The sequence below is a fragment of the Myodes glareolus genome, chromosome 2 (genome assembly GCF_982192425.1).
Source record: "Myodes glareolus chromosome 2, mMyoGla1.1, whole genome shotgun sequence".
Taxonomy (NCBI): domain Eukaryota; kingdom Metazoa; phylum Chordata; class Mammalia; order Rodentia; family Cricetidae; genus Myodes; species Myodes glareolus.
In genome coordinates this window covers 109,134,167-109,157,963 of record NC_142027.1, presented here as the reverse complement: position 1 = coordinate 109,157,963, position 23,797 = coordinate 109,134,167, and the positions used below count along the sequence as shown (strand labels likewise).

Genomic DNA, 23,797 nt, shown 5'->3' with positions numbered 1-23,797 from the left:
CTCAAATTGCCCATTTTTGAGAGTCACAACCTCAATTCTTGGGAGTCATGCAATGGCTGCTTTGGACACCCCCTGGAAAAGAACAACCTAGGATGGCATTGGCTGGAGACTGTCCCTCTCATTCTTCCCTGGAAAGATCTAAATCAGGACCTAGTGTCCCCAGAACAGAACTCCCCTGTTTAGGCTGCTTGTCCTACCCACTTCTCCATCTCCACAATGTCCTCAAGGACCTCCATTCTGAATGCTCCTTCCCTGCCAACCTCCAAAGTCCCAAACAGTGCCCTCCAGTGGACGATATGGATGTTACTCCTCCAGGAGGACCACAGGAGCTCAAATAGCATCCTCCGGTGGATGGCCCAGGCATGACACGAGAACCCAAGTCAATCCTGGAGCACAGGTTACAAACTAGGGGTGCAGATTTTGTGGAAGCAATGGGGTCATCTTCCAAATCTGGGTACTTTGGATGTGTTTCACACATGAGGTGACAGAGACAAAGGAAGGTGTCATGGCATTTAGCAGATAGGGACCTTCCCCAAGAATATGTTCTCTCTTCTTTCTATTATTAAGACAGCTGGAGGCTGGAGACAGCTCAGTGGTTAAGAGCACTGATTGTTCTTCCTGAGGACCTGGGTTCAATTCCCAGCACCCACATGGCAGCTCACAAACTGTCTGTGTCTCCAAGATCTGACACCCTCACACAGACATATATGCAGGCAAAACACCAATGCACATAAAATAAAAATAAGTTGTATAAAAAAAAAGACAGTCGAGAGCTGATAAACGGCTTAGTGGCCGCCAAGACCTGAAATCTGTCCTCAGGACCCACGTGCTGGAAGGAGAGAACCGGCTCCCACGAGTTATCTTCTGATCTCTACACACACGTGCATTTGTTTTGTGATAAATAAAGAAAACGTAATTTAAATGTGTCAAATACTGTCAAACTTTAGAGCAATCTAAACAAAGTCAACATATTTGGGCCTCTTTTGTAGCAATTATGATCTTAGAATTACACTTTGGAGCTTTTGGAAACTCAAGTATTTTGGCCAGTGGTGTGGAAACGCAAGGACTGCGGGTCAGTCTCCAGAAAATGACATTAAAAGGAGGAGGAATGCTGTTCAATGCTTCTTCGATCCCGTTTTGGGGAATGCAGATGTCATGGCTGATGTAACAGTAGCCTCATTATGCCACTTGATGGGAGTCCCTTGCTGAAGATGGGAAAGCAAGACAGAGGGAAAGGGGCAGCAAGGTTCCCTGTGGTAAAAGCAACTGGTCCCTGACGTCAAGCGCAATGTGCCAGCCTTACATGGCTGTCTTCTAAGCTTCTCTTCTCCTCCTCCCCCTCTTTTTCCTTCGTCCTTATTTATGGGGGTTAGGGTACATGCCACGGTGCACATGTGGAGGTCAAAGGACACCTTTCCGGAAGTTGATTCTCTCTTTCCACTTTGTGGGCCCCAGGGGTGGAACTTAGGTTACAATGTTGATGGCAAGCGTCCTGACTGCCTGGTCACCACCTGCCTTTTCCCCGCTCTTTCACTTACTTAGTCATCTAAGCTACTATGGGTTTAGCAATAGCCCTGAGGTCCACAGATAGCTTATTCCTGTCCCAGCTCTTTCCTCCGGTGAAACAAACTCGTAATTACAAAGATCAGATGACAACTGCCCAGCATCACTTGTTCTGGAACAAACTGGACAAGGCACAAGATACCATCACTAACAGGGCCCACTTTATGGGCTAAAAGTCCCTGAGCATCAAGACTGGACAAGACCGGGCTCATTCGTTTCCCCATTTCCATCCATGGTTTTAATGATCTAGCATTATCACGCTCAGAAGCCGCTTCATACCCTTTCTCTCCCACAGCGACAGTAACACACCCTCGCCCCTCTTTCCAGAAAGACCAGGAAACAGATAATGAAGGGCTGATTCCACTCGTCTTCCAGGTCAGAGTGGCAGCCTCTGGCGCCACCTGGCGACCGTGTCATCGAGTCAAGCACCGACTCGTCGCGGGTGAGCTGGCCTGCAGATGCGTTTCCCGGCATGCAGTGGCCAGGTTCTCCAGGGACTGGAGGGTTGGGGGGGGTGGGGATGTCGTAGTTTGGAGAGATGGAAAGCGCACATCTGGGCGGGGTTCGACTCAGCGCTGGTGTCCCCTTCTTCAAGGCAATGCGCCCTAGCTCCCAGGACCTAGGAGGTGACCGATGAGTGTCTGGGGCGCAAAGGACAGCGCGTGGCGCTCACAGCGAGCATGCGTGCCCGTGTCCTCCCCCCACATCGGCTCCACACAGCGACCCGCACCGCGCGCGCGCGCACGTCCTCACGCTCGCGCGTGCAGGCCAGTCTCCCACGCAGCAGCGGCCGGCAGGCTCCAGAGACAGATGCCCCCACCCACCCCGCGAGCCACTTGTCCCTCTCGTAGTGATCTCGTGTGGGCACAAAGCTGCACAATTTCCACCGTCACTCGGGTGCTGATAGGGAGACTCCCTAGAAGGCAGGGCGTGTGGTTTGTAGGACTCCTGAGCAGGCTGGGGGCTCCAAGGCCTGGCCGCTCCCACCTGCTAACCACAGCGACCAATGAAAACTTGGCCTGGTGATGTCATGGCCCGGCCGGACCCTTGTGATGACAGCCGGAGGTCATCGGTCAGGGGAATCTGCTGAAGCCCACCCTTGGGGGTTCCGGAAGTTTCCACTGCTGCAGCAGTGTGCAGTCTCGCCCTGCAGCCTTCTGCAGGCCACTATGTGGCCTGCGTTCTCAACTGTCCCCGGGTCACCTCTCCTTGCCCTCGGGGGTCTCCTCCTATGAGGAAGAGCCTATGTTTCTGTATCTGTTCCCACAGGTGTCCTTTCATCTCCAGAGATGCTCCACGTCATTTTTTTCTACCAATGCCAGCTGAGGGGGTCCTCGGCCAGGATTTCACGTGTCGCTTCTCCTGTGCCACCCCCATGCTATGTCGTGGTTACAGATGCTCAAGTAATAGGCCTCTGATCTTTCTGGATTGGGGCTGTCATTATGTCCTTCCGTCCATGAAAGTCGGTCTGTCTGTGACTTGTCACCGCAGGAGACCGTCGCCTGCGTGAGCGGTGTCTGGTGTCTCCGCAGGCTGCGGTCCGTCTGTCACGTGGGTGTCTGACCGGTCGCTGCAGGTCTGCGGGTCTGTCGGTCTGTCTGAGTCTAACACTGGAGTGTGTCTGGGCCCCCGCTCCCCGGGGTCCCGGGGCTTGAAGGGAGGGAGAAGGAGGGGAGGTGGCAGCCCGGGGGAGCGGGGAGGGGCGGGGGCGGAGACAGTGGGCGGGCGGGGGCGCCGTGCGGCCCGGAGGGGTGTGTGCGGGGGGCCGGAGGCGGCTGTCACTGTCGGCTCAGCCTGCGCCGGGGAACATTGGCCGCCTCCAGCTCCCGGCGCGGCCCGACCCGGCCCGGCTTAGCCGCCTCAGGTGAGTCTCCCAACCCACTCGGGACCCTCCACCTCCTGGGGACCAATCCGCATCCCAGGGGAACCGGGCGGTCCTGGAATGATCGGAGCCCCCCAAATAGATTCCACTGCACCTCCTGCCTTCCCGGGCCTGCCCAGCGGGCCCCCCCACACACACTACCTCGCACTCCTCTGAAACTCCCGCTAGCCGCTGCATACTTACTGGTGATGCTCGCCTGGCCGGTCGCTGCTTCTGCGCTCTCTTCCTGCAGGGACCCCCTGAAGGCCCATTCCCCACTCTCCTCCAAGTCTGGGGACATTGGAAGACGCCCCTTGTTTGGGGCGGAGCCCAAACTGCGCAGGTTACTGGCATCCCGACTGCACCACCCCCCATCCCGAAGGCCGCGACCCCAACGTCCCTACCCAGAGCCCCTTGCCAGCTCCAGAACCCCCTCCTGCGGAGATTCCGTCTCTATTTTCTTTCTTTCTTTCTTTTTTTTTTTCTAAAGGGAGGCTCAGCGGAAGCCCCGAGTTATAATTAGCCCCACTCGGGTTTCCTGATTAATCTCCAGCAACGCCACTATCCCCAGATCCAGACGAACAGGGCTGGCTGGGTGATGGGTGAACGCCCGGAGGGGGTAGTTCCGACCCGGGGAATTTTGATCTCTTGGCTGGAGATGCCGGAACTACAACAGCTGTTGCCCCCAAAATAGCACCCCTGCCTTTGCAGCGGGGATCTCCGGAGCTCCGGAACACAGGCGTCCTGACTCGCCCTTCAGTCCCCTCTGCGATGCTCACGATCCTTCAGATCCCCCCCACATCAAGGCTCGGGCTGGGAGCGCTGGCCTCCTCTTGGTCTCTACTGCTCTCGGTTGGCAGCGGCAGGCACTGCAATATAGAGATACACAGGGGCTTGAGTCCTGGGGAGCCCCTCAAGGGGCTGGTGAGCCAATTGGCTGGAGTCAGACGAGAGGGGTGCGGCTGATGAGAAGCAAACGGGTACCAACCGGCTGTACCAGGAAGAAGATGAGGCGGAGCAGGGTGGGGCAAGGTGTGGACTGGACAGGATTTGGGATGCCCTCAGGACCTGGGACTCCCAATACCTTGAATGCCCAACCCAGTCCCCGGAGGCTTTGGCCAACCCAGGAGAGACTTGGGCTGTGCCTTCTTACCAAAACTTGCAAGCTCCTGAAGGGCCCCACCCGTCTTTGAGGGCCCCACCCCTGTCCTGAGGCCTGTACCTGAACTGAGGCCTTTCCAACCCTGCACTGTATGCAAGGGGGTCTTAAGCCAAGCCACAGAGGCAGGGAAAGGAGGTAGTATGGGAGGCCTTGGGACTTGCTGGGCTGTGGAGAGTATATATTAGTGGGTCTTATCTCAGTCGGTTGCACTTGTGGTCTGGGTGTGTGTGTGTGTCTGTTTGATCTTGTGTTCCCTCTGGTTTGTCTGCCTGCGTCTTGTCTCCGAGTTTGATTCCATCCCTCCCCTCCCCTCCCCTTGCCAATCTGCCCCACCTCCTCTGCAACTCCTTGATAACCCTTGGGCAAAACTGTTACTTAATCTCCTTCCGAGCTGCCTCCAGTCTTCACCCTTTACCTTTCTTTCTCCCAGCAGACATTCGCCTGTCTTGGCAGTCATGAGGCCTTCCTGGTATCCCCTGCACACACCCTCCCTGGCTTCTCCCCTCCTCTTCCTCCTCCTCTCCCTCCTGGGAGGAGGGGCAGGGGCTGAGGGCCGGGAAGACCTACAGCTGCTGGTGAGGGTTCGAGGGGGCCCGCTGAGGGGCATTCGCCTGAAGGCCCCTGGGGGCCCAGTCGCAGCTTTTCTGGGCATCCCCTTTGCAGAGCCACCTGTGGGCTCACGTAGGTTTATGCCACCAGAACCCAAGCGGCCCTGGTCAGGAGTGTTGGATGCTACCACCTTTCAAAATGTCTGCTACCAATATGTGGACACCCTGTACCCTGGGTTTGAGGGTACTGAGATGTGGAACCCCAACCGAGAGCTGAGTGAAGACTGCCTGTATCTTAATGTGTGGACACCATATCCCAGGCCTACTTCTCCCGCACCTGTCCTCATCTGGATCTATGGGGGTGGCTTCTACAGTGGAGCATCCTCCTTGGACGTGTATGATGGCCGTTTCCTGGCCCAGGTTGAGGGGACCGTATTGGTATCTATGAACTACCGAGTAGGAACCTTTGGCTTCTTGGCTCTGCCGGGCAGCAGAGAAGCCCCTGGCAACGTAGGCCTGCTGGATCAACGGCTTGCCTTGCAATGGGTACAAGAAAATATTGCAGCCTTTGGGGGAAACCCAATGTCAGTGACTCTGTTTGGGGAGAGTGCAGGTGCAGCCTCGGTGGGCATGCACATTCTGTCCCCACCCAGCCGGAGCCTCTTCCACAGGGCTGTCCTACAGAGTGGTACGCCCAATGGGCCCTGGGCCACCGTGAGTGCAGGAGAGGCCAGGCGCAGGGCCACACTGCTGGCCCGCCTAGTGGGCTGTCCCCCAGGTGGCGCTGGTGGCAATGACACAGAGCTGATAGCCTGCCTGCGGACTCGGCCAGCTCAGGACCTGGTGGACCACGAGTGGCATGTGCTGCCTCAAGAAAGTATCTTCCGATTTTCCTTCGTGCCTGTGGTTGACGGGGACTTCCTCAGTGACACGCCAGAGGCCCTCATCAATGCTGGAGATTTTCAAGACCTGCAGGTGACTAATGGTTGACCAGAGTATTCTGGGTTTCATCCACTCCTCCCCTTCCCCAGAGACCCAAGCATGAGGGCTTACTTGCAGACCCAGTTAGAGGTCCGAGCTTGTGGGTCCCAAGGTCAGTCCCTCCCTGAGGAGGGTTCAGATCCCATAGTGATTGCTGGGCAAAAAAAGACACTACGGGTATATTTTTTTCTTTCTCTCCATGCCTTGTCCCTTCCCTGCTCTCTGCTCTACGTAGGTCTGACTCTGTAATGGTTCGTCTCTCTGGCTATTTGTTTGTTCATCTGTTTCTGTCTGCTGTCTATCATCTCTCCATCCTTCTCCCCATCTCCAACAATCCTCAGGTGCTGGTGGGTGTGGTGAAGGACGAGGGCTCCTACTTTCTGGTTTACGGGGTCCCAGGCTTCAGCAAAGACAATGAATCTCTCATCAGTCGGGCCCAGTTCCTGGCTGGGGTGCGGATCGGTGTACCCCAAGCAAGTGACCTGGCGGCCGAGGCTGTGGTCCTACATTATACAGACTGGCTGCACCCTGAGGACCCTGCCCACCTGAGGGATGCCATGAGTGCAGTGGTAGGCGACCACAACGTTGTGTGCCCTGTGGCCCAGCTGGCTGGGCGACTGGCTGCCCAAGGGGCCCGGGTCTATGCCTACGTCTTTGAACACCGTGCCTCCACATTGACTTGGCCCCTCTGGATGGGGGTGCCCCATGGCTATGAAATCGAGTTCATCTTTGGGCTCCCCCTGGACCCCTCGCTGAACTACACCATGGAGGAGAGAATCTTTGCTCAGCGACTTATGAAATACTGGACCAATTTTGCTCGCACAGGGTCAGTGGTATTGGAGTGGAAATGGCCTGTGGGGGTCCAGGGGAGAGGGGTGCTTATGGCTGATAGTGGAAGAAGAGAAATACCCACAAAGGAAAGGGGATGCGAGAACAAGGCAGGCAGAAGGGGGAGTCCTTAAGAGACAGAGTCGGATACCTTTTATCCCAGCACTCAGGAGATAGAGCTCAGTCTACTCTATATGCCCAGGCTACCTGGAACTACATAGGAGGCCTTGGTGGGGGAGGGGTTGGGCGAGTGCTGGAAGTATGGCTCACTGGTAGAAGGCCAAGAACACAAATATATATAAGACCATCCCCAGCACTGCAAGAGATAGCGAGGTGACTGGCAAGATGGCTCAAAACAGCTAAAAGGGATGGTTGTGCAGGCCTGACTATCTGAGCTGGATCCCTGGATCTCACATAAGCGTGGAAGGAGAAAACTCCACACATTTACTCTCTGACTTCCACCTCTCTCTCTCTCTCTCTCTCTCTCTCTCTCTCTCTCTCTCTCTCTCACACACACACACACACACACACACACACACACACTCATCATCATAATTTAAAAACAAAGACAGAAAGGCAATAGAGTTGAGGTGTACCTCAGTTGATACTTACTTGCCTAGCAAGCACAAACCCTTGAGGGCATCAGATATTTTGTCACCCAAAGTAAAGGTGATGTTTTAGAGACAGGACTGCACCTACCTACGCATAACTAGGATTTTTTTTTTGATGGAAGGGGGAAAATAAAAATTAAAAAAACAAAGGGAAATAGAGAAAGAAGACAGAGAAGTCCGGAGGAAAAACATCCTTTGTCGTTCCTGGGCTCAGGGAAACTGAGGCAGAAGCATTGCCAAATTGAGTTACACAGTGACACACGCAAGAACACACACAGATAGTGATAGTCAGATGGCTGGAGGAGTAGGGAGGAGAGGATGGGTGTCTCCCTGGAGTTGAAGAGGGTTCAGAGTCAGGAAAAGAATCGACTTCATTCCTTGTCCCTCTGGGCAGGCTGAGATTTCCCCTTCCTTCCGCAGGGACCCCAATGACCCTCGAGACTCCAAGACCCCACAGTGGCCACCGTACACCACTGGAGCGCAGCAATACGTGAGCCTGAACCTGAGGCCCTTGGAGGTGCGGCGGGGGCTGCGCGCCCAGACCTGCGCCTTCTGGAATCGCTTTCTCCCCAAATTGCTCAGCGCCACTGGTAGGCGCGGGGTAGGGGTGAGGGGCAGGGAACTAATGAGGCGGCAAGGGTTGGAAGGAGGGAAGAGAAAAGGGATGCAAAGACAGGGTGTAATCCCCTCTCTTCTCCACCTCCCCCAGCCACGGAGGCTCCCTGCACCTGCCCAAGCCCCGCCCATGGGGAGGCTGCCCCGAGGCCCAGGCCCGACTTATTCCTGCCCCTTCTCCTTCTCCTTCTTTTTCTCCTCCACTCTCGGCTTCCGTGGCTATGACTACAGCCTCTTCTCTCCTCTGGCCTCAGAGGACACTTACTCTAGTATGTGGCTGGAAGGAAAGAAGGGGCCCCTTCTAGGGATACAGCACCCCACTCCCTTCTCAAGCCGAGACAAACTGGACAAAGTTAGTTTAAGCGAAAATCCAAAACCAGTTTTCTTTTTTAATGTAAAATTATCACCTGGAAATTGAGCCTGATGTTGAGGGAAGAAGGACCCGGGGATAGACAGCGTCAGTCAATGGGGCTTATAACCGCCAACCATTTCTGTGTCTTCTCTCTTTTCCCCCAACCCATGGACCCTCCTCCCATTCTGGTCCTGTCCCTCCCCTCCACCTTCCGACCATTTCTCTCCACTCGCGTTCCTGCCACCCTTCTCCACCTCTACTCTCGTTCTCCGTATCATCCACTGTTCTCTTCCCACCACTCCCTTCGGCCTCCTACGTGGCGTGCACGGCGGCGCACTCACGCCCCCTCTTGCTGCCCGACCCCGCTCCGTTTCCTTCTCCTACTCTTGCTGGGCGCCCCGGCCGCAGACACGCTGGACGAGGCAGAGCGCCAGTGGAAGGCCGAGTTCCACCGCTGGAGCTCCTACATGGTGCACTGGAAGAACCAGTTCGACCACTACAGCAAGCAGGAGCGCTGCTCAGACCTGTGACCCTGGGGGGAACCCTCAGATCCCGCCGCCCTGCCCAAGCCCTAGCTGTATATATACTATTTATTTAAGGGCTGGGATATAATACAACCAAGCCCAGACCCTGTCCACCCCATCCCGACTTCCCCCCACCAGGGGCTCCCCTTCTTCTGCATGTCTGGGACCGAGCTCCCATTCCCGCGGTGCCTTCGCCCCTCCGGGCCGCCAATAAACTGTTACAGCCACTAGTCTGTGCGACTGGCGGGAAGTTGGGGCGGGGACCGAGTCACTGCTGGAAACAGAAGCCTCAGGATTGGCGAACATCGATGCACCTTGCCTGCAGGATCCGGCGGAAGCAAGTTCTGGACCCACCCCTTGGGGCGGAGCTTGCGACTGCGCAGCAAGGCTGTTCGTCCGCGCCTTTTAGAAAGCTCGAACTCGGTGTCTACTTGTGGCATTTCTCCTCCGTGCTTCGGTTTGGTGAGGGTTCCCCGGCTCCGCGCGCCCACCCTGCCCGCAGCTAGCTCCAGAAAAGACCGGGAACCCGTAATTCGCCCCGCCTCGGCTGACACCTGCCTGAGCACCCTGGAGCTGCTGAAGGACGTACACCTGGGCCTGGCTCTGCCCTGCCACGGTCCCACCCGACTGGCCCTCCTCTCGGGCCACTACCTTTACTATCACTACGGCTGCGACGGACTGGATGACCGCGGCTGGGGATGTGGCTACCGCACGCTGCAGACACTGTGCTCTTGGCCAGAGGGCCAGTCCTCCGGCGTGCCTGGGCTGGCAGCCATACAGGCTGCCCTGGAGGACATGGGCGATAAGCCCCCCGGGTTCCGGGACTCTCGGGACTGGATTGGCTGTGTAGAGGCCAGTCTCTGCCTTCAACATTTTGGAGGACTTCAGGGGCGCCTATGCCACGTGCCCCGTGGAGCCGGACTTTTGGGAGAACTGGAGCAGCTTTATTCCCACTTCATGGAGGGCGGCGGCCCAGTAATGGTGGGAGGGGATGCAGATGCTCAGTCTAAAGCCTTGCTGGGAATCTGTGAGGGGCCAGGTACGGAAGCCTATATACTGATACTGGACCCACACTACTGGGGCACTCCGAAGAACAGTAGCGAACTGCAAGCTGCTGGGTGGGTGGGTTGGCAAAAGGTAAGCAGTGTCTTTGATTCCAATTCCTTTTACAACCTGTGCTTGACCAGACGTACCTGAATCGATACACCCTGCCTGCACTGTGGGACAGGCTCCAGAACTGAGACTACTCACAGGTCCCCAGCAGAGAAGTCTCTTCCACCACCAAAACTCTGGGACAGGGGACAATGGCACAGGCACGGGGATCTGAGTTCAAAGTCAGCCTGGTCTACCCAGCTGACTAGCTGGTCTAGGCTAGCCAGGGTTAGAGGGACACTTCTCAAAAATAATAATAAACTGGCACAATTCACCTGACTCCGGTCCAGCCTGTGTTTGGGAAAAGGTGTACAGCACAGTTAAGAGACACTACCAAAGTGCTTTTTACTAGCAGGAAAAACAACGTACAAAAAAATTTTCAGCTGATGGGATAAAGTGGTCATGGGTAGTAAGTAGATGGTTGTCGATGTAGAGGGGTCAAAAGAAATCAACGTCATCTGGGGCGTCCAGGTCCCTATACTCCACTATGGCCCTCGGGTCTCCTCGAACCATCCTGTGAAATACAGGAGTGTGGGGTGAATAGAAGCCCCTGGTCAGAGGAGGGGAAGGAGCGTGGGCCTGTCCATTGCTGCTCACCTGTTCCGAGGTTTCCCAGGGTATCCTCCTTGGCCTCGAAAAGCATCATAGTTCCCGCGACCGGCACCATACGGAGCATGGGGGTATGGAGGCCCTCCTGTTGGGACTGCAGGGCGGACAGCACCAGCTATGACAAAGACCCAGGTTGAACTAAAAACTGACCTCAACCTCAGCCTAGCTAAGCTCTGGAGCCCTCCACAAACACCAAGCCCTTCGAGTCTGCATTGCCCTTCCAGACTCACCTCCATAGCCCAGGATGGGAGGCCGGGGCTGACCATATGGCATCAAGCCCTGTGGCGTCTGGTGCGGATAGGGAAGTCCTGGAGTCAGGCCTGGGGGGAGTACAACATGGACAGGAACATGAATTACTGCGAAGGAGGAAAGGAAATGACAAGGGTTCTAGGAATAGGGCTGGAAGGTTGGTGGGGTACACTTCTCAAGGAGTAAGGAATCAGGTGTGGCAGCCCCCCATGGATCGTATCTTACTCTGGGCAGGGCCAGGTGGCTGAGCGGGCTTGATCTCGGGCAAAGCTGGGCGCTTAGCATCTGTGAGAAAGTTGTTAAAGAATGCCACCTCCTTCTTCACCTCTTCAATCTTCTCTGCGTGCTTATTGAAGATATGTTTGCGCACAAACTCAGGACCCTGGGTGGGAAGAACCAGAAGAGGGCAGCACATGCTGCAGTCTCGTTCCTCCAGAACCCCGTGGGCAGGCACAGCCTCCTTCAGTCCTTTAAGGGGCCTTGCTGCCCCAAGGCCACCTCCCAATCCTCCCACCAATTCTTTTCACATCCACATCCCAGACCTTGAATTTCTTGCCACTGAGAGGACATAGCCACTTATCCTTGCCCAGTTCCTGCGTGTTGGAGGTGACAAACTTCTCCACTTCCTGTTCGGGGTCCTTACGCCCCATCTTCTGGGCCTCTTCTTCAGAAAGCGATTCACGCACACTCAGCAGTGGAGTTAGTTTCTCCTCAAACGTCTTCTGCCACTCTAGCACTGTGTGGATTAGACAACAGAGCATGCTGAAAGGGAGCTGGAAGCAGGGGTAAGGAGGGACAGGAGAAGACAGGTGGGACACAAGAGAAGTATTCAGGGGACCTCAAGCGTACCTTCTCCATGACTGATCCGGTTGGGAGGCATGGGCCCCCGAACATGGATTATACCGCAGCGGTTGGGCATCTCGTCTTCGTTGGGGTACTCACAAGTGTTGTAATAATCCAGAGAGTGCACAATCCGCAAATAGAGAAGAAGCTTATCTAAGACCTGAGGGAGTGAGACATACCAGGTCACTACGCAGCCTGCACCCCCAGGGCCACACCACCCCAGATGGGCACAGCTGGCACCTTGATCAGCTTCTCATCCCTCTCCACATTGATCTCTGCTGGATTGCCTTCCTTGGGAGGCTCCTCAGGAGGGGGCCCTCCACTGCTCCCCAGAAGTTCTTCCTCTTCCGCACTCACTTCCTCAATCAGGTAGTCAGTGATGTTCTTCAGGATGGGGTTTTGCGAGGGCAGGCTCTAGTAGGAGTGAGACGGATGGACAGTGAGGCATAGACCATGGGAAGAGGGAAGCGCTTCCTATTGCTCCCCACTATCTAGGCCCTTCCTGCCCAGCCCAGAAAGTTCTAGATAAGATCCAGAGGTCATGGAAATAAGAAAATGAGGTCAGAGGGCTAGTGAGTTCTCCCCATAGATTGTTCAGTTACACATTCAACTCCTGTTCTACACTTTACCCCTCTGACTTCTCAACTGAGCTACTCTAGGAAAAAAAAGAAAATGAGGTCAGAGGTGGCACAAGGAGCAGTTGGGTGCATGGGAAACAATCCCTGGGAGTCACCTACTGTGGGCACAGGAGGTGTCCCAGGCTCAGAGGCCCAGAGCTGGGTCCTGTCATCCAGTGTGTGGATCAGCTTGGCTGCCAGCTTGATGTCATTGCGCACTATCTGCTTGTGCTGTGTGATACCATTAATGTTGCGGACACGACGGGTCAGGTCTCTGTTCACACCAGGACTCAATTCACACTCACGGAGCTGTAGGGACACAAGGAGCTGGCTAATGACTACCTCAGAAGCTACACCCTCAAGACTGGGCCCTATAGAGAACTGCTGGTCAAATTCAAACTCCCCAAGGGTCAGGGACCAGAGGGATTGAACATGTTCCCAGCCCCACAGCTTCTCAGAGAGAAGGGAAATAAGTAGGTGAACACTTGTGGTTACAAGTGGACAGGCAGAGCCTGCGCTGCTTCCTGCAGCCCCGTCCATGCCCAGCACTTACGCGGATGTTCTGCAGGTTCCAACAGATCTCCTTAATGTTAACGCTGCGGTCAAAAGTCACCCAGCCACGGCGGAAAAACCTACATGAGAAAGCTTGTTAGCAGAGCTTGTTAGCACGGTCCTGGGATGGAGCCAGCGGGACTGCTCATCACTGTCCAGCTCACCTCCTCTCGGGCTGGGGCTCCGACAGCGCCACTCGCATAAAGCCTGGGTACCGCTTGCAGAGCTGCAGGAGTCAAGAACAAAGAAGAGTGACTCAGCTCAAGCCTTTCATCTCTGCTCTTTTAGAACCCTAAAGAAGTACCCTTCATCCCCAATACTCAAAACCACAAGGCAGACCAAACCAGGCATCCCTAAGCCAAAGGCAGCCTGCCACCTGAAGGATCTGAACCTCAGCCAACCCTGTCCCCAAGACCAATGTCCCCACTCACAGAAATGATCTCTGCCCTCGAAATGTTGGGGGCAATGTTGCGCATGAAGAGAGAGCATGTCTTGTGCAGGGGCCGGGGCTTACACTCCAGCCCTGTAGCATCCTTGGGCTTCTCCCTCTCTTCTTCCTTGGGCTTCTCCTTTTCTTTAAGTGCTTCTTCTAAGCAGGAAGAAGTAAGAGTTAATACAACTTTATTCACTTGGGTGGAGTAGCAGTTACTACCAGACGCCTTCCCACCAGTCAGACAATCTATCTCTGGAGCATGTTCTCTCTCTTCACCAGCCCATACAGTAAAACAAAGGAGCAGGAACAAGAAAAGTGAAGCGTACCAGTCTCCTCTTTCTCCTCCTCAGCTGGACCACTCTCAGACTCGGACTCAGATTCGGACACACTGCCCTCATCAAAGCTGTCATCACCACTCTGCTTCCTGTTCCGCTTCTTGCTCTGGGGAACAACAGGAGCAAGCCAATCAAGACCACCCAGGATCCGGTCTGACACCTTGGCCTCATGCAAGACACACCTTACCTTTTTGGGTTCCTTCTCAGCCTCTTCTTTCTTCTCCTCCTTGTCCCCTTCACCCTCAGATTTCTTAGTTTTGTCATCATTAGGACTGTCATTTTCCGGCTACAGGAAGAGACAGTTTCTGAGAATGTCAATCTTTCCCTCTGGCCGCATCAGAGCCACCCCTACCATGCTGCAATGGAGGTTAGGGCTCCCTCAGCCCCCGTCTCTTGACCTGTTTTCCATCTTCTTTCTTCTCATCCTTATCGTTGACCTTGCGTTCTCCATCCCCCGGGACTGGTCCAGCACGGCCTTCCTCTTTCTTGTTGGCCTCCCCAGCCTTGCCTGCCTGTTCTTCCTCTTCTTCCTGCTCCAGGATTCGGAGGTCATTCTCCGTGCCACCTTCCATCTTAATGACAGCTATCAAAGACAACAGCAGAGGTCGTAACCAGAACTACTCCGGCTTCTATTCCCAGCCAAGACCTACCCAGCCTCTAAGCCCACACCTGCATCTAACATCTTCACAATGGCATCAGCTTTGTCTATGTCCAAGAGAAGGTTGTCAAACCAGCCACTCTCCATGAGGGACAGGAACACCTTCAATCGGTTCTGCAGGGCCCCCCGGGCCTCCTGCCGACGCTTTCCCACCTCATCGGGGTGGTACTTAGATCGGAACCTGGGGGAAGAAGCAAGCAGGGTAGGAGAAACAAAACAGTTACTAAAGGTCCAGGCAAGGCTATGGGGAGGGGCCCAAGAAAGGTGGGGCATAGCCTCTCACACCCACAGAAGGTAATAAAATCAAGAAAGGGGTGCACTAAAACCACCCAACACCCCAAAAGGAGCCAGAGGTCATGCTCTGGGAAGATCTGGGGAGAAGCAAGAACTGAGAGCTCTGTTAGGACCATGCTCTGGTCACGGGTCATGAGGCAGCTCTACTGCTGTGGGAAGAAGCACTAGTGTGCCAAGGTTTCCATTCCCAATGCTTCACAGAAAGCTAGGGAGCAGGAGCCCCCAGAGAACCTCCCTCTCCTGGCCAAGCCCAGACGAGGTTCCCGCCAACTCCCTCCACCCAGGTGGAGCCAGAAGGAAACCTGAAGTGTACCAGATAGAAAAGCCCAAAAGGCAGGACACCTTTCTTCCCTAGCGGGATGATAAGGCAGTGAAGGGACAGGAAAGAGCAAAGGGTGAGGCCAGGGCTGTACAGCTCAGACAGGCCCGTGGGAGAGAAAAGAGGGCTGGAGGGTTAGAATTTGGGGAGAGTGTGAAAAGGAAACATTTTAATAGGCCTCTGAGGGTAGGGAAGGAAATCGAAAGAACAAACTAGGGGTATGAAATAAAGAGGAAAGGAGGTATGGGGAAATGTAAGGAGGGTCCAGAAATCTGAAACAAAGACAGACGAGCTGAGAAAACAAAAGTGTTCAGCAGAGAGCAGAACATGGACAAAGAAAGAATGGAAGGTTCATGAGCGATCCAAAGACACACAGGGCATCAGAAGGGGCACACAAGGACAGGACAGGACAGGCTGAGCAGAGAGGAAAGCCGCAGGCGTCACCTCCAGTATCTTTACCTTGGCTGCTTGGTCAAACAGAGCTCAAGATTTAACTAGTGGCGCCCAGGGCCCATGCTGGCTGGCGGGCTGCCCGCTGGCTCCTGGCTGGGGTGACCGGCCTAGATGCCCCGCCCCCGCGGGCCTCCGCGGTGGGGGCCCTGACTGACTAGCTGCCTAAGCAATACATTCAGCTAGACCACTGCATTGTGCACAGCGGTGCCCTGTCTGTCTGCCTGGCCGGGCCCCGCCGCTCTGCCCAGGGGCTCATGTATGGGCTGGGTATGGTGGGGGTGGAGGTGGGTTTGCTCCGAGCTCCGTCGATGAGCGGGTGTAGTTCCCAGTTCTGGCTCTTTTCAAGGAGGAGGAGCAGAAAGAGGATGAGGAGGAGGAGCAGGAGAGGGGAAAAGATGGTTGATTAAAATTAAAACATCCACATAAGGAAAAAAAATTCAAATTCTTTTTTCTGTCAAACGACCCTGAGATCTTGGCTGTTCTTGTCTGGCTTCACTCGTTGCCTTTGGGAGACCACTGCCACACGGGGTCCTGGTGACTGGGGATGATCATGACCCACACCAACAAGAGGGTCGCAGTCCTGTGCTGCCCCAAGAGGCTAAGTAGCTCTGGTCAGCTGCCTGGAGGTGTCCCAGTGAGGACAGCAAAGAAGGGAGATGGGTGGGGGTCCCACCAGCCAACACTGTTTCCCTCCCCTTTCCCACCCCCAGGAAGCACCATGTTGGGGAGAACTGGAGGAGGACAAGGCTGCAGCTCCTCCAGCCAGACCGGAGAAATGGGCCAGGGCGAAAGGGGCAGGTAAGCAGGGGAACTCACCACTCCTCATCTTTGTGAGCCAGGAAAAAGTCCTGCATCTGCTGCCTTCGGAAGTCGAGCTTGTAGTCATTGTAGCGCTTAACTGCCTCGGTCTCATCCACGGAGTCATCCAGGGACAGGAGGAATTCTTTGAAGGACTTCATTACGGGTGGTGGCACACCCAAGTCAATCTCGGCAATGCTGCCTAGCCTGGAAGTTCAATCAGGAAGGCTTGGTTGTGAAGGAGAGGTAGGGCCTAGGCAGTCAGACACCGCACCCCTTCCTTTGCCCACATGCCCACCTCTGCAAGCAGTAAGTGCTAACTTCACAGGCACCCAGAACCTAGCCCTCTCCCAGGTTCCAGCCCTAGTCTCTAGCAGCCCCAGACATTCCCCGAAACCTGGAAAATCCCTTCTCCCCACAACCCCAGGCTTTACCTGGCCTGGATAGGCAGGACATGGTGCTGCATGATGTGGACGTCTGGGTGGCCCCAGGGCTGAGGGGGGCCGTAAGTTGGTCCCCCACCCCCCCCAGCATAGGGCATGTCATAGCCACTGTGGTATGGGTCAGAGCTGTGCTCATCCCTGAGGATGGGGGACACAAAAGTCAGACACAGAAAGAACCAGAGCCACCTCTCCAGGACATGGACAGGACAGGAAGAGGGGCACACATAGGATGTAGTCTCTCACCCCAGGGATAAATAGGACAAAGGAAGGCTGTGTGTGGGGGATGACCGAGACATGGAAGCAACCAGCTTTCAGCAGGAAAGGAGGGCTGAGGCCTGAGGGAGCTGAGGGTTAAAAAAGAAAGCAATGCCACCTCACCAGTCTCTCCGCATGCGCTTTTGTGGAGGGCTAAGTTCATGGCGAGGAGGTGAGAAGCGCTCCCTTCGATTCCGGTCATAGTCTCGATATTCACCCCGACTACGGCGCTCACGGCCACGGTCCCACTCTCTGAAAGTAAGAACAAGTCACCATAGGAAAGACGATAGCTAAGATGGAGATGCAGATGCATTGGTGGAATGCTTGCCTGGAAAACACAGGCCTAGCCGGACTGCAGTGGCATACGCTTTTAATCCCAGCACTTGGGAAACAGAGGCAGGTGGATCTCAGTGAGTTTAAGACCAGTCCTGTCTACAAAGCAAGTTCTAGGACAGCCAGGACTATTACACAGAAAAACTGTCTCAAAAAACCAAAAAAAAAAAGAAAGAAAGAAAAGAAGAAGAGGAGGAGGACAAGAAAACGCGGGTCTTGGGTTCATTCTCTAGCACTGCACACACGCACAAAGCACAGTAGCTTGACAGCTGTGGTGGCTCACACACAGGGTGGCCTTGAACGTCCTATGTGACCACAGCTTATCACTTTGAACCTATCTGCTACTTTCACATCCCAAGTGCACACATCACTACACTTACATTAAAGCAAAGCTTTAGCATCTGTGAACCCTAAAACTATACACTAATGTAGATTACTGTGGAGGTACAGAAACTCAATCTCGCGCTTCCTGAATTTTTTCCACCTTTGAGCTGTGCCGTGCCCCTGTCAGGATGCCCCTGAACTCACTCTGCATACTAGGAAGTACCTAAACTTGAGATCCTCCTGCCTCAGTTTCAAGAGGAGAAGAGATTATAAGCTTACATCACAAAGTTATTCTGAGGAGGTCTGGTTCAGAAGAGCGTCCACAGTGGTAAGATTTCGGAAAGACAGACAACTGTGACCCACTTGCATTATCATAAAAGAAAACACTTAAATGGCCTTTTCAGACAATTTGAGCTACACCGCTATACCTTCTGCATAAAGTTAACGGACTCCTGCTGTGCTGGCAGAGTTCTCTAACTTTTTTTTTTTTTTTTTTTGAGACAGGTTTTCCCAGTGTAGCCCTGGCTGTCGTGGAACTCATTCTGTAGACCAGGCTGGCCACAAACTCATAGAGAAATGCCTACATCTGCTTCCCAGATGCTGGGATTAAAGGTGTGGGCCACCAAGCCCAGCCGCTCTCAATCCCCCTGCCTCAGCCTCTCAAGCAGCTGGGTCAGGTAGTTTTTGGGTTTTGTGGGTTTTTTTTTGGGGGGGGGAGGGTATTTATTTATTTACCTTTTAGACAGGGTCTTTCTATGTAGTCCTAGCTGTCCAGGAACTCACTGTGTAGATCAGGCTGGCCCCTGACTCCTACGACTAATAGAAGGTGTGAGTCCCTCGCTAGATCCCCTTGTAGTTTTTGAGACAGGTTCTTCTCATTTGTAATCATGGCTCGTCTGGAACTCCCTACTTAAACCAGGATTGTCTCCAACTTGCACAAATCCTCCTGCATTTGCCTCAGGAGTGCTGATTACAGGGGTGAGCTCTGCTCCTGGAAAGAGGTAGTTTAAAAGCTGAGGCAGGTAACTAGCACTTGGAAAATGGAGGCAGCTACATAGTAAATATGAGACCAAACGAGGTTATATAAGACCCTGTCTTTAAAAAGTTAGTTGGTCTGTTTCACCAAACCACACCAGTAGGCTAAGGCTGTAGCTTGCCTAGAATGTTCAATGCCCTTCTACTCACTACGCTACCAGCTTTTTGAGCAGCTCCTGACATTTCTCACTATACAGTATCAAGATATATTCCATGGGGCAAGTCATTAATCCCAGCACTTGAGAGGCAGAGGCAGGTGGATCTCTAAGTTCCAAGGCCAGCTGGGTCTAAAAATGAGCTTCAGGACAGTCAGGACTACACAGGGAAACCCTGTGTTTAAAAACAAACAAACAAACAAAAAAACCCCACATACAACCAAAAAGAAAAAAAAACAAACAAAAAACAAAAAAGATCTATTTCATAAAAGGCTGCTTGCTTATCTCAGAAAAGTCTGAACACTAGGACATTTTCAAGCTCATACCAGTAGATACAAGTTTTCCAAAATTTGTTTCTACCAGCAAGTTCCATTAGCAACAAATATAGACAGCTTTCTTCTAAGTAACAATTTCTCTTAGCTTATTCTTCTACACAAGTCTGCTAACATTAAGGGTGAAGTTCCAGTGTTGACACCGCACCTGTAAGAAAACGCTTCAGGCTCCCCAGCCAATCACACAACTGCTTTTGCTGAAGATGACTATCCTACAGGTAGCACAGTGCTCATCTGTCACTCATCCTGAAAACCAAACCAGAAACACTAACTGATGGTCTTTCTCCTAGCTGACATCCTTTCTATGATCTCTGTGCTAAGCATCTGCTCCTCAGAAACTAAGTTTCTCTGCAATAATCTCTCACTCCTGTCTATGTGTGGCATGTACCCAAAGCTACTTTGACCTCGCTGTTGAACTCTGAAGGACTTCATCTAGTTTCAGACTCAGAAAAGCAACTCTGAGTTTCTTCCTTAAAGAACACCAAGGAAAGTTAGGTATGGTGACTCACTTCTAACTCAAGCACTGAAGGGGCTGAGGCAGGAGGATCATGTTCCAGGCCAGTCTATACTACATAATGAGACCCTGTCTGAAAAACCAAAGTGCAAAGTGTAGAGAGATGGCTCTCAGCAGTTCAGAGGCCTGAGGCTCTGTTCTAAGAATCACATGGCAGCTCACAACCATCTGCCAACTTTCCAGTTCTAGGAATACAACACTGTTCTGCCTTATTCTCTTGCTTTTTTTTTTCTTTTGGTTTTTTTCAAGACAAGATTTCTCTATAGCTTTGGAGCCTGTCCTGGAACTAACTCTTGTAGACCAGGCTGGCATCGAACTCTGCCTCCTGGAGTGCTGGCAATTAAAGGCACCACCACCACTGCCCCACCTGTCCTGGCTTCTTACAGGCATCAGGCACAACATAAATATATGTAGGCAAAACACTCCAACACATTTAAAAAAAAAATATTGCTGCTGGTGGTGATAAAGGCACACATTTAATCCTAGCACTGGGTTATTTTTTTTGTTGTTTTTGGTTTTTCAAGACAGGGTTTTTCTGTAGCTTTGGTGCCTGTCCTGGAACTAGCTCTTGTAGAACAGGCTGGCCTCAAAACTCACAGAGATCCACCTGCCTCTGCGGGAAAGCAGGGGCAGACAGGTCTCTTGTGTTTAATGTCTGCCTGGTTTATGTATGTAGTGAATTTCAGGACAGTCAGAACTAGAGACCCTGTATCACGCCTCTCCACCCCCCCCCCAAAAAAAACAAGCAAATAAAAATAAATAGATAAAAGATACAATTTACAAGTAACAAAACCGTAAGTGCTTCTTGGACAAGAGCTTCTTGGACAAGGGCCATACTCGGTTGAGCACTTACCCAGCAAGTACAAAGACCTCGGTCCCATCCCTAGCACAGCTAATAGAAGGATGTGGTGGCACATGCCTGTAATCCCAGCACTGGGGAAGGTAGACAGAATCAGAAGCTTAATGTCATCCTTGGCTACCCAGCAAGTTCCAGGTCAAAGGGACAAGAAACCTTCTCATGCCTGTATAAAGGCTGATTTTCCCATTCAAACTCTTGGTTCTAACGCTCTGATCTGTCTGTTCGTTCTTATTGTGCGGGTTTGAGCTGGAGGTCTCCCTATATGGCCTACACTCGTCGTGCGGTAGATGCACCGGTCCAACTAGCTGCAAAGGGCTCCTGTCCACCGCTACCACTGGCTGTCTCTTTGATCTTAAAGGCTTTTCAAAATCCAAGACAACAGTAAATAGATGGAATTACAGAAAACGGTCCAATGGTGGACTACATCTTAACAAAATTTTTTAAGGGAAAAGGCGACGCAGGTAAGGAGGAACGGAATAAAACCGCGGAGTGGGAAGGCTGGGGGGGGGGGTGAGGGGGCGGGAACTACGTTAAAATTTAATATTGTCTCACCGGTCATTCCAATCATCCCCCCGCCGTCTTTCATCTCTTTCCCGGGAACGGTCATAGTCGCTGCGCTCTCTTCGAAATTTGTCCCTCCGTCTCCGATCGTATTCGTCATCACTGTCACCCATCGTGCTGTCAGAGGAGGCCTGGGGCCCGGCGGCGGGCGGACACGGTGATGATGAACAAGGAGGACCAGAGGAGGGACAGTCTCCCGGGGGCAGCACGCCCGCCTCCCTCCCGCCGAGGCCGGCCTGCCATCCCGGGCAGGGCGATCGCTCCGACAGTTTCACTGTCCCCAGGGGTTCCCCCTTGTCCACCCCCGAAGCCCCCGGGCACAGTCCTCTGCTTCCGATCCCGCCGCCCGGGTCTTTCCTTCCCCTCCCCCACCTGGCAGCGGTCGGGTCCGTTGGAAGCGCGCGCCGGCGGCGGGCTTGTTTTCCGGGCGGACCGGAACGCTCGGCGACGGCTCGCAAGGAGGGTTGGAAGGAGGACCGGGCAACGCTCGGCCCGGAGGCCAAAAAGGAGAAGGGCGAGACGGCCGAGGGTGAGGCGGGGGTCGCGCGGACGGTCGGAGCTGCCCCGAGCTGGGCTTCTAACTATAAACAAGCCCCCCGGCCAAACTTAAACTAAGAGAGGGGACGAGGGGCTGATGGGAAAAGGGTGGAGACGCGGAAATCTCGCGCGGTTTTACGACAAAAATCCCTCAAGCACAAGGAGCTACGGAAGCTGAGCGCGGCCAAGTCAGGCCTCCCGTAAGTGCTCGTTCCTATTGCACACGAGGGGAATGAAGATGGAGAATTTCGCTCCCTCTAACGTCTCCTGGGTCGGAACAAGTTTGCATCCGGGAGTTGCTCTGCAAGAACCCTGAGCTAGGGCAACTCTTGATGTCTTCAAGGGTGGTTTGCCCTCTCAGCGCTATGGATGGGGTTGAGGGCAGTGGATGTCTAGGGAATAATGCATAGAAGCAACCATTTTAAAGGCATCTCCTCCCACCATTTTCTTCTTCCGCAGAAATCCACAGTATGTGCTACCTGCAAAACTCGCTCTTCCTGCTTTTCTTGGACAGAGGCGCCTAATTCACGTGCAAGCCGTGCAAATCTCAGTTTTAGCGCCCAATACTTTAATGGGGAAACTGTCCATAGTAGTCAAAACAACCGCCAGGATCTAGTAGCTCCCAGTTTAAATGTGTAATTCCCCAAGATAACACTAAGCCCGTCTCAGTAAATAGAATGTCACGCTAAAAAATGGGGCAGCCTTGCTCCCAACAAGAAAACCTCAGCATGTAAAAAGATGTCTTTACAATAAGAGCCATTTTAAAATTTAGTATACTCATGTTGGCACAGGCCTGTAATCCCAGCTACTCAAGAAGTTGAAGCAAGAGAATCACAAATTCAAAGACTGCAGAATGAGTTCAAGGCCAGCCGGAACGATTTAGTGAAACCCTGTCACAAAAACATTTTCCGCCGGGCAGTGGTGGCACACGCCTTTAATCCCAGAATTTGGAAGGCAGAGGCAGGCTGATCTCAGTGAATTCAAAGACAGCCTGGTGTACAAGAGCTATAGGACAGGTTCCAAAACTACAGAGAAACCCTGCCTCGGAAAAGAAAAAAAAAGAAAGAAAAACATTTCCAAAAGGGTCTGGAAAAAGATTCAGTGATTCAGAGCACTTCCTGATCTTGCAGAGAACCAGTTTGATTCCCAGCACCCATGATCTCTGGTGGCTCATGGGTTGTTAACTCCAGTTCCTAGGGATTTGATGACCTCCCTTGTACTACAAGGGCACTATGCTCAAATGCCCATATACCCACACATAGATACACACATACACAATTTTGTTTTTCTTCTGTTTAGTCCTGGCTGTCCTGGAACTCGCTCTGTAGACCAGACTGGCCTAGAACTCAGAGATCCGCCTGCCTCTGCCTCCTAAGTGCTGGGATTAACAGCGCACACCACCACGCCCAGGTCATCCACACACAGTTTAAGATGAGGGAAGTAGTGGCGGTGAGTTAGAATGCTTGCCTACCATATGGGTTTAGGAAGAAATGAATAAGGAGAAAGGGAGGTTGGGGGTAGAGTTCAGTGGTAAGACATTTGCTTAGCATGTATTTGTCCCTGGTCCATTCTCAGCACCCTCCCACCCTACACAAAAAAGTAGCCGGACACTGATACATTCCTATCATCTCAGCACTTGAGAAGCGAAGGCAGAAAGATCCAGAATTCAAGAACAGTCTCGGCTATCTCAGCTGTATATCAAGTTCAAGGGTAGCCTGGGATACATCAGAACTGGTCCTGAATAAACTGGTCATGGCATCACGGTTAAATGCACTGAGAAGGTCAGCATCACTGGTAAACATAGCACCTGCTATACCGACTCCCTTTGAAAAGCAGCAAAGAAAATTGAAATCAGCTAGCATGTCAAGTACATTGGCTCCTTCCAGGACAACACCAAGATGAGGAACTAGGTCATTAGCATCTGGCACTGTGGTTCCTGCATGAGAACCGTGGCTGGTGGGCCCTGACCTGCAACATCGCTTGCCAAGTCTGCTGTCAGAAGACTGAAGGAATTGAAAGAGCAGTAGAAATGGAACCATTTGAGGAATCCGTAGCCTACAATAAGTGGGTTAATTAACAATGTACTGACAAC

General features: G+C 53.2%; 3 protein-coding genes, 1 long non-coding RNA gene and 1 pseudogene across 9 annotated transcripts; 3 read left to right on the top strand and 2 right to left on the bottom strand.

Annotated features, from left to right (window-relative positions):
• Window positions 1–1,774: 1,774 nt before the first annotated feature.
• On the bottom strand, window positions 1,775–3,765 carry LOC148123135 (uncharacterized). The gene is made up of 2 exons (XR_015737285.1): window positions 3,629–3,765; window positions 1,775–2,182 (listed from the first exon to the last, which is right to left on the bottom strand). It is a non-coding gene; the product is annotated as an uncharacterized LOC148123135 (long non-coding RNA).
• On the top strand, window positions 2,337–9,275 carry Ache (acetylcholinesterase (Yt blood group)). 3 transcript variants are annotated; one of them, XM_048433926.3, is made up of 5 exons: window positions 2,337–3,427; window positions 5,020–6,109; window positions 6,457–6,941; window positions 7,975–8,144; window positions 8,264–9,275. In XM_048433926.3, the coding sequence occupies exons 2-5, from the start codon at window positions 5,042–5,044 to the stop codon at window positions 8,392–8,394; spliced, it is 1,854 nt and encodes a 617-aa protein (XP_048289883.1). In that variant the 5' UTR covers window positions 2,337–3,427; window positions 5,020–5,041; the 3' UTR covers window positions 8,395–9,275. The 3 variants fall into 3 exon arrangements, with proteins under 3 accessions (XP_048289883.1, XP_048289884.1, XP_048289886.1); XM_048433927.3 differs by having other exon boundaries at window positions 5,017–6,109; XM_048433929.3 differs by lacking the exon at window positions 2,337–3,427 and having other exon boundaries at window positions 4,790–6,109; window positions 8,930–9,275.
• A 1-nt stretch (window position 9,276) lies between these two features.
• Window positions 9,277–10,476, top strand: Ufsp1 (UFM1 specific peptidase 1; the record flags this gene model as incomplete). Its single annotated transcript, XM_048434012.3, has 1 exon — window positions 9,277–10,476. A coding segment is annotated over one exon (966 nt), but the record flags the coding sequence as incomplete, so codon positions are not given.
• A 41-nt stretch (window positions 10,477–10,517) lies between these two features.
• Srrt (serrate, RNA effector molecule) lies at window positions 10,518–21,809 on the bottom strand. 4 transcript variants are annotated; one of them, XM_048433924.3, is made up of 20 exons: window positions 21,541–21,809; window positions 21,160–21,299; window positions 17,179–17,307; window positions 16,792–16,938; window positions 16,376–16,564; window positions 14,505–14,674; window positions 14,234–14,418; window positions 14,023–14,121; window positions 13,827–13,941; window positions 13,499–13,656; window positions 13,232–13,293; window positions 13,069–13,147; window positions 12,636–12,824; window positions 12,139–12,312; window positions 11,905–12,058; window positions 11,598–11,791; window positions 11,281–11,437; window positions 11,037–11,138; window positions 10,795–10,900; window positions 10,518–10,711 (listed from the first exon to the last, which is right to left on the bottom strand). In XM_048433924.3, the coding sequence occupies exons 2-20, from the start codon at window positions 21,279–21,281 to the stop codon at window positions 10,636–10,638; spliced, it is 2,607 nt and encodes an 868-aa protein (XP_048289881.2). In that variant the 5' UTR covers window positions 21,282–21,299; window positions 21,541–21,809; the 3' UTR covers window positions 10,518–10,635. The 4 variants fall into 4 exon arrangements, with proteins under 4 accessions (XP_048289881.2, XP_048289879.2, XP_048289882.2 ...); XM_048433922.3 differs by having other exon boundaries at window positions 10,795–10,921; window positions 11,037–11,126; XM_048433925.3 differs by having other exon boundaries at window positions 11,037–11,126.
• Window positions 21,810–23,456: 1,647 nt separating this feature from the next.
• On the top strand, window positions 23,457–23,732 carry LOC146895471 (large ribosomal subunit protein eL43 pseudogene; annotated as a pseudogene).
• The last annotated feature ends 65 nt before the right edge of the window (window positions 23,733–23,797 follow it).